The 11,955-nt window shown below is 41.7% G+C and overlaps 2 protein-coding genes across 2 annotated transcripts; both read left to right on the plus strand.

Moving 5' to 3' along the window:
• The first annotated feature begins 1,822 nt into the window (after positions 1-1,822).
• Positions 1,823-2,633, plus strand: LOC115745406 (protein Hikeshi). The gene is made up of 2 exons (XM_030680932.2): positions 1,823-1,957; positions 2,058-2,633. The coding sequence occupies exons 1-2, from the start codon at positions 1,855-1,857 to the stop codon at positions 2,534-2,536; spliced, it is 582 nt and encodes a 193-aa protein (XP_030536792.1). The 5' UTR covers positions 1,823-1,854; the 3' UTR covers positions 2,537-2,633.
• Positions 2,634-6,183: 3,550 nt separating this feature from the next.
• Positions 6,184-9,936, plus strand: LOC115745405. The gene is made up of 3 exons (XM_030680930.2): positions 6,184-6,655; positions 8,436-8,673; positions 9,527-9,936. The coding sequence occupies exons 1-3, from the start codon at positions 6,317-6,319 to the stop codon at positions 9,679-9,681; spliced, it is 732 nt and encodes a 243-aa protein (XP_030536790.1). The 5' UTR covers positions 6,184-6,316; the 3' UTR covers positions 9,682-9,936.
• The last annotated feature ends 2,019 nt before the right edge of the window (positions 9,937-11,955 follow it).

Here is an 11,955-nt window from a genome sequence, read left to right on the forward strand (position 1 = left end):
GAGTAGGCAAAAAAAATAAAAAGGGGCAACGGGTAGTATTTTTGAATTAGAAACCACTCAATTTGAGTTTCGTGATGCAGAACATAGTACTGATTTTGAAATCCTGAAGTGGTGGAAGAGTCACCAAATCGAGTATCCAGTTCTCGCCCTCATCTCTCGTCAAATATTAGCAACCCCTTCTTCAACGGTTACTGTTGAACAAGCATTTAGTGCTGGAGGATTAATTTTGGACGCTCGTCGTTCAAGATTAAGCCCGGACTCTGTGGAAGCTCAAGCTTGTGTCGGCGATTGGACGAGGGCGAAATATCGACACCAAGAGTTAGATCGTGAACACGAATTTTTTAGCGATGATGTTGGAGATACCACCGCCACGGGTACCACAACGGGTAGCGACGATTGACGATGAGGTAAGTTGGGGTTCTCAAAGGTAAAAGAACTACATGGGCTTTGATTCTTCTATCCCCAAGAAGATATGTAGGCGCTTAATGATAATTCATTAAGTTCAAGCCCATTCCTTCTTCTTTTTTTTTGCCCATATTTTATTACAATGTACAATTTAATTATATTTTATAATTTATAATTTATAATTTATTATATTTATTTTATTATTTATTATTTTAAAAATTATTATTAAAAAGGAATCGGAATGAACCGGAACCGGCCCGGAACCGCCGGTTCCGGTTCGGAACCGGAACCAGAATTATATACGGCCGGTTCCGGTTCCACCTTTTCGTGGAACCGAACCGCGGGTTCTCGAACCGGAACCGGCGGTTCCACCGAACCGGCCGTGTCTATTGACGGCACTGGTAATTTCATATCGTTGGGAAGCGCCATGAGGCGAAAGAAGAATCATAAAAAAGGCTATTACGTAGAGAGCTCCATACCATAAACAAAGTAAAAGAACTTTGAATTTTTTATTTTCCTTATCTTTCTATTGACGTACATAACAAGTTTAAATAGATACATAGTTACACAATGGGAACAAAAGTGATTCCTCAAATCAAGAAAAGAATAATCCTCATATTGAGGAATTCAATCAAAACAAGAAAAGAATAATTTCTCAAATCGATGAAAGAATTTTAAATACAAAAATATCAAGTTGAGGAAAGTATCCTGAAGATTAATTTTATGACAATATATTATCAGGATTTACCGTAGAAGAGGAAGGCGAAGATGGCGGGATCGATGGAGAACTTGCACTCGGGGGTGTCTCTAAGCAGTGAAGTCAAAGGTAGAGCAGGCAAAATCCGTCAAGTTGGTCGAGGGAGGCAAAAGGAGGAAAGGGTGTCCTCATCGGCATTCTCAAAGTCACGGGGAAGAGGGGTATCCGACACGGACGACAAATTGTGGAAGGATGGATAGTTTATATTAATTCATGTTATAACCGGACGTCAACAAACATAGGTTGTGATATTTAAAATTCTATTATATTCTATCCTCATCATTATTCTATCCGGTAAAAATGCCCCGACAAAGGCAGTTTTATTGTATTTTTATCAAAATCCTTTGACCTATTTATGCAAATATTTATTCGCAAAAGCTCTTCTAAGCACACCCTTGGTGCTCAAGAATGAATTTTCCAATAGTTATACAAGATTAACAAAAATTAAAAAGAATCAACAATGTTCGAAAACTCAATGTGCGAAAGTGATGTTACGGAAAGAATTGCAGGCTCCATTTTGCTCCCCCTTTTCCTTTTCGATCGCTGGTTCATTCTAGACTCTACTGGACTCTTCTCCTCCTCTCTGCCTCCTCCCCCAAATACCGCCATCTCCCAGTTGGCCTCCTTCCTCTGTCGTCTCAAACTCTCCGGCAGAGAGGAGCAGCAATCGTCAATCTCGTCGTCGCCCGAGGATGTTCGGGGTCGTGTTCCCCAACCGGAGCTTCCCGATCGACATCTCCACCTTCGCCCAAATCGACACCTTCCACTGGGTCCTCGACATGAACACCTTCGTCGGTAAGCTCCCCCCGCCGATTCCCTCTCCAATTTTTTTCGTCCCTCGCCCCGACCCCTGATCTGATTCCGCAAAACCCCTCTTCTTTTTCCCCCCGCGCAGGCGAAGCCTACGACCAGGTCCGAGAGATGTGCATCTTCCTCCTCAACGGCTTCACCCTCCCGCCCAACAAGGCCCTCGCCGTCTACGTCCAGTCCCCCGGGTCCCCCTTCGTCTACTGCGGCGCCGTGACCCTGTCCCGCCCCTCCGCCGTCCTCCCCCTCCCGTGGCCGGAGCCGGGGGACGCGGGGGCGGGGCAGCCGCTGCAGCTGACGTCGCCGGACGCGGCGCCGCTGTCGGCGAAGATCGGGGTGTCGGTGGAGGACGTGGGGGCGCTGGCGTCGCTGGACGTGGCGGCGGAGAGGAGGATCGAGCGGATGGCGATGAGGGTCGGGGAGAACCTGTTCAACTTCATGCAGTCGTTCTGCGGCCTGGACGGGAGCAAGCTGGTGGTGCCGACGGACATACTGGACCGGTGGTTCAAGAAGTTCCAGGAGCGGGCCAAGCGCGACCCGGAGTACCTCAAGGGCTTCGCTTTGTAGATTTCCTTCGTGTTTTCCTGGGCTTTTCTCTCGTTTCTCCTTTCTTGGGTTTCGTGTATGAAAAAGTCTTTACCTAACCGGTCCTTTTGCCTCGTGACTTGTCTTGAGATGAGACCACTGGATAGTGGTAAGTTATCGTTCGATGCGGTATTCCTTTTTAACTAGCTCCAAAATAAATGGAGCCTAACAACGATTTCTTTGTACATCAATCTAAACGCACCTAATATTGCGCCTGATCTTTAGTTGCCGTTGTCCTCTTAACATTATTGGAATTCATGGGAAAAGGGTTCGATCTCTCTTGGGCACACAGATTAGGATGGCCGCGATAACTTGTCGTGGTCCCTGACGATCTCGAGCTGGGGTCCCCGTATTGGCAACCTCAATCTAAGGCCGTAGCGATCAAGGGCAATGTAAGTTAGGTGGCGTGCTGCCGAGTAGGAAGATGCGGTAGGCAATTATAGTTGAGTCGTGTCTTAAATAATCCAATAAGTTGGTTATAAATTCTAATAGAGTCAATAAGTAAGTATTAGGGTTATAGACATGCGCTTCAAGCTAGGTAACTATGAACGGAAAGAAAAAGAGTAGTTATGTAAATTGGGTAGGCATCAAATGGAGAAAGCAAAAGAAAGCAAGTAGTTATAATATATAGGGTAGGCATAAGCAAAAGAAAACAAATAGTTATGGATATAGGGCAGGCATCAAATAGAGAAAGTGAAACTAACTTATAAAATTTAATGGCGAGAAAAGAAACGGAAGCAAGTGATTACTTAAAGTCAAGTATGATCTATCATCTGAAGGATCAACACGTATTGTTTGTATATTGTAAAGCAATTTAGACGTGAATTATAGCTCAAGCCGTGGCTGTTAGATACGTGGAGTGGATGTAAGCTTTGTCAATAAGTTGAACCACTATAAACCTTCTCTCTTACCTTTTTTTTTTTTCACGTCTTTGCACACAATCAAATATCGTCTTGCGAAACATCCGCTTTAACCTAATCTTTACTTTTCACTTGTTTATTTCCGCATAAACCGTAAAAGTTTTTAAATAACTTATCCATCCCCTTCTAGGTTATATTGTTATTCTCAACAATTCATCCCGCTTTGGGGTATATTGTTGCGCCACACTACCCATTTCTTAACCTTGAAAAAAATCTCCAACCAGCATTCACTTGTCACTAACATCTAGATCTACTAAAAATTGCCAACTCCACCTCTCATGTCCTCTCTAATTCATCTCAATTTGCGATTTGTTGCTGTGTGACGCTAACCGTTTCTTAACCTCGAGAAAACACTCTAACCGGCATTCCTCACCTATCACTAGCATTTAGATTGACTAAAAATTGCCAACTCCACCTCTCGCGTCCTCTTTGATTCATCTCGATTTTGAGTTTATCAGTGCACAACATTAACCCTTTCTTAACCTTGAAAAAACTTCCAACCAAAAAAAAAAAAAAAACCTTGAAAAAACTCTCCAACTCGCATTCCTCACTATCACCAGCATCTAGATCTACCAAGAGTTGCCCGGTTAGGCCCCTCCACAATTTTTATCATTCCACCTCCTTATCAGCCTCTTGAGTGGTGTATAGCCATGAACAATGAATTTAACGCCTTGTTAAAAAATAGCCCATGGACTTTGGTCCTTTGCACTTCCTCCATGAAGCACTTCCTCCATGAATTTCGTTGGGTGTAAGTGGGTTTACAGAGTTAAGTGCAAAGTGGATGGCTGTCTTGAGCGCTATAAAGCTTGCCTGGTTGCTAAGGGTTTTTATTAACAACAAGGCTTGAATTATACAAAAACCTTTAGTCTAATTTTTCACCACTATTCACTCCATTTTATCCCTTGATGTCTCTCAAGGGTGGCAAGAGCAACAACTGAATGCACATAATGCCTTCTTACATGGAATTCTTTTATGAAGAAGTGAACATGGAGCAGCCCCCTGGGTTTGAGTATTGCAAGTCGTATTGTTCTTTATACGGTCTCAAGCAAACTTTGAGAGCCTAATTTCAATAATTTCCACCTTGCTTTATCTAGGATTCTTGGTGCCACAAACAAATCCCTCATTTTTTTGTCTATCGAATAGGCAATGATGTCATTTAGTTTTTCTTTTATCTATGATGATGACATTCTGACTACAAGTAATGCATCAGTAATCTTAAAGAAATTGTCTTAGAGTTCTCCATTAAAGATCTCGGCTCACTGCACTTCTTACTTGGTAGAGAGGCTATCCTTGACTCTGAAGGCTACTTCTCTCTCAAGGACATTGTATTTGTGATCTTCTTCATTGGGGTAGGATGTCTAAGTATCATCCAAACTCCTATGGCCACAACTACAAATCCATTTGAGAAAGGGGGTGTTATGATGTCTGATGCTACTCTAGATCGGTGTGTAGTTGGTGCTCTCAAATATATGACATTGACAATACCAAATATCTGTTTTGCCGTTAATAAAACCTGTTAATTCATGCATGTATCGATTGAAGACCAGTGGTAAATGGTGAAACGCATCTTCGCTATCTCAAACATATAAGGTCATTTGGTTTGCTTCTTTTCGGGTGCAAGGATGCTCGCTTGCGGAGATGCAAAAAGCAACAAAGCGTAGTGCGCTCTTTCGCATAATTCGACTATAAAGCCCTTGTCGATGCACCAGCTGAACTCATCCGGCTCAAGTCACTCTTTCAAGAACTTGGGTTCCCTCTTCAAGGTCCTCCCATCCTTTGGTGCGATAATAGTGATGGCACCTATCTATCTACAAACCCGATTTTCCATGATCTTGAAATTGACTTCCACTTTATCCGTGATTGTGTTGTCAAACAACAACTCAATTTGTAGTTGATCTCCACGGCTGACCAATTGGCTAGTGCTCTCACCAAAGCTCTTCCTACCATATGTTTTGAATTTTCACGAGACAAGTTGGAGATTCGCGGTCTCTATCCCACTCGAGCAAGTGTATCAACCAAAAATAGGGCTATCAATTTCGAAAGTCATGGAATCGTAATTCTAGAAGTAGAAAAGTTTTACATTATATGTATTTCTTTTTTATAAGTAAATCTTTCGATAAGCACTCTTGGGTATATAAATGCCTTAATGAAAATAGACAACGATTTCTATTTCAACAACCTTGAGAAAACTCTCAAGCCGGCATTTCTCACACGTCACTAGCATCTAGATCTACCTGAAAATTTGCCTTCTCTCAGCTCTGACGTCCTCTCTAATTCATCTCGCTTTGTTGGAGTTTGTTATTTGCGCGACGCTAACCATTTTCCTAATCTTGAGAAACGATCTCCCGTAACGCTGTTTAAGGAAACAATTATACGGAGTTGGTTTTTTAGAAAACCGAAGACTGTACTGAATTAAAAAAAAAAAAGTTTTGAATTGATAATTGATAAATAGGAGGTAAAGGGCAGTACTAAGGTAAATAATTCGGAAGGAATTTATTTTTATTTTGTTTTTAGCCCTTTGGGAAATTTCCATTTTCTTGTTCCACTGGGGTGGGTGGGTCCCGCGCATATTAGCCCATTAGCAGATTAGATGAGGCCCACCTGATAGGAACCTCACGTGCCCGGGTTCATCTTGGCCATGGCGCTGTTGCGGGGGTTGGGCAACTTCTCCGGGCCCCACCAGGATTCAATTCCAACCTACAAGTCGGAGCACAGCTTTCAGGAATCCCGACTCGAGCTCGATTCCCGCAAGTCGGTCTCGCGGAGATTTCCTTCCGCACCTTCCATCGCAGCCAACAGGCCTCCGTCCTCGCTCCCGGAGCAGTAGCGACCCGCGCAAGCAATGGCGGAGTCAGCCGGCGAGAGCGAACGCTCCAACGGCGTCCACGGGGAGGCGGCGGACAAGGTCGAGGTCGAGGTCGAGTTCGAGCGTCGCCGCGACGGTCGGGCTCCGCCTCCACCTCCGCCTCCGGCTCTCCACGCCGTCCTCTATCGCATGATATCCACCGTCCTGTTTCCCGATTTCACCAGCAGAGCTTCGGGCGAGCGGCTCGCGCGGCGGATCAAGATCTCCCTCGCCGACGACTGGCCCGTCCTACGGGAAGCTTCTTGGCAGACCGGGCGCCACATCCTCCACTGGACTCGCCGGGGTTCTCCTCTCCGCGCGCTGCTCGTCGTCTCTGTGAGTTGCTGAGGCTTTGATTCTTTCGTGCTTGATTTGTGGGTTGATTACTCGAGGTTGGTTCTGGAGTTGCTTTTTTGGTTCCGAAGTATGATCGGGATGGTTTCTATCGAGTTTGCGCCTTGAATGCCACTCCTTAGTCCTTACAGAGTTGGTCTTACTGAAGTTAGCTGGAGTAGTATCTGGAAACCAGTTGTGATAAGCGGCACAGTTTTGGAAATAGAGTAGGGCAGTAAGGTCGGTGCAAGATTCTGGCGTTTTGAAATGTAATATCAGAACTGTGGAATGGTAATACGATCTACTCTTAAGCAGTCAGGTATCCTGGACCGAAATCGAAATTCCCATAGGGCAGGTATGATGGTTGTGCTAAGGGTAGGGCCTCCATGCTCAAATATGTTTCAACGGTAAGAAAGTGAAAAAGAAAAGAGCAAGAGAATGGGAGGTGTTTAGGGTGGCGAGTGCCAGGTGACGTTGAATTTAATTTTTTCTTTATGTTTTTTATTAACTATGAGATGTCGATTTCTCATTGTATATAGATGCACACCAAAGCTTTGACACTAGAAGCAATGATTTATGGTTCCATGGCATGAAAGCCTTCAAACTGTTCCATCAACCATGCTTGCTTCCCTTAATTTGCTTTGGCAGAAAGTTAAAGAAGTCGCATTAGCACCCACTGTAGGCTATGTAAGTACCTGGCACAAAAGTTGGGCAATCACAAAAGTACCAGTTTATCGCAGAATAAATCACCTGACCTTTGCAAAGATATAAATAGAGATGGCGGCAATGTCTGACCGTCCAAATATATGAGTAAATTAGATCTATGTTTGATTCCTGGTAACAAGTTATGTAAACACAATAACCACTTTTTTAACTCACATGGATTGAACAACTTACGCTTGTGAGAGTTTTGATATTTGATCTGCGCAAATGGACACCAAGAGGCTTCAGATTGGTCTTAACTATAGGGGAAAAAGTCAGCAGAGACAGGGAACGAAATCCAAGTAATGTGGCTATAAATCTTTAAGTGCCTTGAATGTAAGGATCTTATGGAGACTCCATGTTGAACTGGAGCACAATGTAACTTGATCAATGTAGCATATTCATGTTTCCCCTATAATGGTATAATGTGGGTTATTGTCGGAAGAGAGGAACAGAGGTAGGACATGCAGTTCCTGGGAGGTGTGTTAAGTTTACTCTCTGTTGTTGGAGTACAGTTCATTTCCAAGCCTTTCTAAAGGTTGTTTACTTTATGATGTATTAATAAAACTGCTCCACTCTGTACATTCTTTTTCAGGTAATCTGCAAATTTCTTTAGCATGTACTAATACTCAATTGTCAAAACCACAATTACTATCAGCTAGTTAAAATGTGAATTTCCCAGCTAGGTAATTCTGCATTTGTTTTCATTGCTACTGAATTTTATGTTGATTTCTAGTTAGGTACATACCTTAGTGAAATGGATCGGCCATTATGGTCATTTGCCATTTAAAAGTGCCAAAAATTGTGACAGACTATCTATCTGGTGGTCGGATTAAGATCTTGATAAGCATGAGCAGGTCCACATGGTAGGAAAAGTATCTGCTGGTTGTTTTTACTGCTCTACTTTTTGAGTTGCAGCTGTATAAGTCAGTATCATATGTTCTGTTTGATAAGCAAAATGGAGAACCTTTAGTTTTTTGAGCATTGTCTGGCCTGAATTGGGTCACTTTAAGAAGTGCCATAATTGATGCTCTCTGAGTACTTCCTAAATGTTTGTTTTGACTGTTCTGATTCTTGGCAGATTGGAACAATTGCTTTTCTTGCTTTGACGGGACTTCTTGTGTTCATGCTCTTTTTCCTTGCGGCCACGATCAACGCAATTGTCATTTCTCTTCTGATGTCTATGGCTGCAGTAGGGAGTGTATTGGCTCTTTTTCTTGCCTGTGTGACAGCTATATATGTTGGTGCTCTGGCTGTCGCCTTTTTTGTTATTTCTACAGCAACATGCTCTGCAGTTCTAGCTGTTGTTGTAGCTACAGGTAAACATATCTTGTGCTGCTCCTTGTTAAGAAGTCATACTTCAGTTTATCTATTTGGTCACATCCACAAGTTACACTACCATTTATTTCTCACCTTCAATTATAATATACTTATTTCTTTGTTTTAATCTTTTGTAGATTCTTTTATTTGAAATGATAGAATACTTATAGAAAATCATAAAAAAAAAAAATTCCCTCTATCAGATAGACTGAACAATTGTTATTGGAATGAATTATGAATATTCAATATAAAATATTTCAAATTAACGGATCCAAAATTTTTTCAGAAAACCAAAAAATGGGATTCACATTTCATGAGGTTTGCAAATCCTACTTTGTTGCGCTTGCACCTGCTAACAATAAAAAACGAACTAGCTCTGCCATTGGCTAATACTATCCTAGTCTCCCAAGATTGCTCTTCAAGTTTCCTTCTATTTTTCTAGTTGTCTTCTTCACAAGTACTTCAATTCCGCTGCCAAAGGCCTCCAATTGGCATTAGGATCATTGTGGAGGTCTAGACAACTGAAGAAAGGAGGTAGTGGGGTATTTTCCTTTTGGTAACTGTTGCAACATTGTTTGTCTTTCCTGACTATCAAATCAATACTAGAAATTGTGCCTATATTTCTATTCATTCAAGTTTAGCTTCAGTTAGATCCGCATACTCAATAGTGCTGGAGCAGATGATGCATACGGAGGTTATTACTTGCCCAGAACCTTTCGTGCATCTGCCATCTATGAACTCGTTACTAGCTTCACTACTTAAGTTTTTGGCTTTGAAATTCATGAGCACATTCTCATATGGATTTATGTTGTGTTTATAAACACCTGAGATGTGAATTCCATCATGGCACAGGTTGGATAGGTTTTCTTTGGACTGTCTGGTTGGCAACTAAGAAAAGTGTGGACCTTGCAAAACATACTATCGGGGTGACTGGTTCAGCCATCTCAGCATATTCTACTGGTCGGCATTCCCATCACCACCAGAGAGCCAGTAAAATCTTGGATTGAAGAACCACTTTGGATGCATCTCCTCGTGTAATGTTGCTGGGGGGCTTTTATGGTGCGATGAGCCACTTTCCCTTCTGTTTTCATGATATATACAGAGGCAGCAATGAGATTAATGGCTATGCATGTACTTGTATATGTTTAAATGAGGTTTGGGAGCTTGATCTGTATCTGGTGCTGTTAGATGTGGTTTGTTGCATTTTATAACTCCGTACAGATGTGAATTCATAGTAATGATTATCTCTACTTTCTTCTGCTTTTGAATGCTTACACACACCAATTGAGACATGTATGTACAATTTTCTTTGCCCCATAGGGATCACGCATTGCCAGAAGTTTATCCGAGTGTGCTGTTCACTTTGTTTATCACAAATCCTAGACATTATTTCTATGTCGCTATGTTTATTTCATTGATGATTAGAAGCTGTGACCATTGGGTTAAAGAAAATCAGTAGACCCTGCACAGATCATTAGGAATGAGTGTCTTAAATTTGCATCTCGGGGACATTTGACTTTCCATTAGGTCCTAAAGATGTGAGGCAGACGCCTGTTCCAAATTTGATTCTCAAAATTGTATCAATTATTAAAATTAATTCGAGAACGAATAACAAGAGTATTCTTAATATGTTCGATCCATAAAACAGATAATGATTAATAGTTGCAAAAGTGAAGGATTGTTGAGCAAGTTCTGTGATTCTTAAACAGATAATATATTAAATTTTTTATTTTATTATTATTCTTTTGGAGTCATAAGTTGAAATAGATGGTAGGGCATAAGTTCAATGTTGCATATCATATAATTGTGGAAGCCTTCAATCCATCATTATTCTATGTTAGCAATTCTTGCCATCCCTATCTTAAGTCATCATGCTTCCACCGAGACTTGTCTTTAGCAATTAGCCAAATGATAAGACTTTTGACTCAAAGTATTTCGGGCTAATACTTGACTAGAGCCTCAACATTAAATCCAACTTTATATATTGTTCCGTAAGCTCAAGTTCGACTTGCATAGATTCAAGTCATCAAGTAAATTCTCATTTAAGCTCGAAAAGATTGAATCTTTTTTCTTATGTATACAATACATTTAAAATTAAAAAATGAAGTGACTTTGAGAATCCTAATTAAGACAACAGTTAATTCGAGCTAGACTCGATGGAAATAGTCCGAGCGGAACCTCGAGCTCTTTGAAATTGACTCGGGAAGAAGCGTGAGCGTGCCCGCCAATAAGTCGACTGGAAGTAGGTCTGACTATTAGGTGACCGGAACCTAGTGCCGTTTGAGCTTTCCCTTATCCCCGGTTCCTTGCCGCAAATGCTACATGGTCCCACATTGGATCCTTGTCCGCTACCGAAATGAGGAGAAACGAAAAAGAGATCGACCTTCTTTTGTCTTCCTTCCTCGTTGTCGCCTTACTGTCAAAAAGCCCTTTATCCAACCCTCTTCCTGCGTTGGGCGACACCAGAAAGACGACTCGGTTAAAGTATTGCAGATAGCGTGCACAGATAACTGGACCTGCAACATCGAATCCTGGCTTTATTTTTTTTCCTACTTCCTCGGCCGATGGGATCACGATTATCGGCGATGGTCAGCGGCAACCTGCAGAGGAAGAAGGCCAAAAAAAAAAAAAAAAAAAGAGAGAGAAAATTTTCAAAAAAGAAAAAAGGAGAGAGAATTCCAGTCCCTGTGGATCCCATTCCTTCACTAATGTAAAACGGTGATGAAATTGAACGACGAAAAGGTGGTGGGTGAGATCGTGGCTAAGCAAAGAGAACAGAAAATTTTTTACTTATAAAAGACAAAAGGAAGAAGAAACGAGGATGATGTGGCCTGCCTGCCTGACTCGTAATGTTCCTGTCAATTACAAGAAAAATTAACACGGGTTATCACATTCCTTGATATTTAAGCAGGAATGACAAAAATAACCCTGACTGCAACGTTAATAAAAGGGATAAGCGCACTAAAAGTTCTAAAACTTATCAAATTAGTACAATCGAGTCCTTTCATCAACTCTGTCCAACTTGGCTCGGGAAAAATGCTAGCGCAATTTTTTTAAAATATTTTCTCTCAAATTCTCTCAATCCCGATTCAATTTTGTTCATTTTCTGAATTAGCTTTCCGCTCAATTCTCTGACAAAAATGGCAAATGGAAGTAGAGCTAGTGATAAGGGAAAAAGTCCGATGCTAATGGGGATGGGGGAATTCGATTATCCTCAATCTCATGATTAATATGATCCTCGTGAGCTTACATATTGGATAGACGCTAATGATAATATCAAC

This window comes from Rhodamnia argentea, chromosome 8 (genome assembly GCF_020921035.1).
Source record: "Rhodamnia argentea isolate NSW1041297 chromosome 8, ASM2092103v1, whole genome shotgun sequence".
Taxonomy (NCBI): domain Eukaryota; kingdom Viridiplantae; phylum Streptophyta; class Magnoliopsida; order Myrtales; family Myrtaceae; genus Rhodamnia; species Rhodamnia argentea.

Bases quoted from the DNA above. Each gene is read 5' to 3' on its own strand.
- LOC115745406 (XM_030680932.2), top strand. From the start codon at position 1,855: ATGTTCGGGGTCGTGTTCCCCAACCGGAGCTTCCCGATCGACATCTCC. The intron at 1,958-2,057 runs GTAAGCTCCCCC...CCCCCCGCGCAG, and splicing joins CGACATGAACACCTTCGTCG to GCGAAGCCTACGACCAGGTC.
- LOC115745405 (XM_030680930.2), top strand. From the start codon at position 6,317: ATGGCGGAGTCAGCCGGCGAGAGCGAACGCTCCAACGGCGTCCACGGG. The intron at 6,656-8,435 runs GTGAGTTGCTGA...GATTCTTGGCAG, and splicing joins GCGCGCTGCTCGTCGTCTCT to ATTGGAACAATTGCTTTTCT. The intron at 8,674-9,526 runs GTAAACATATCT...ATCATGGCACAG, and splicing joins AGCTGTTGTTGTAGCTACAG to GTTGGATAGGTTTTCTTTGG.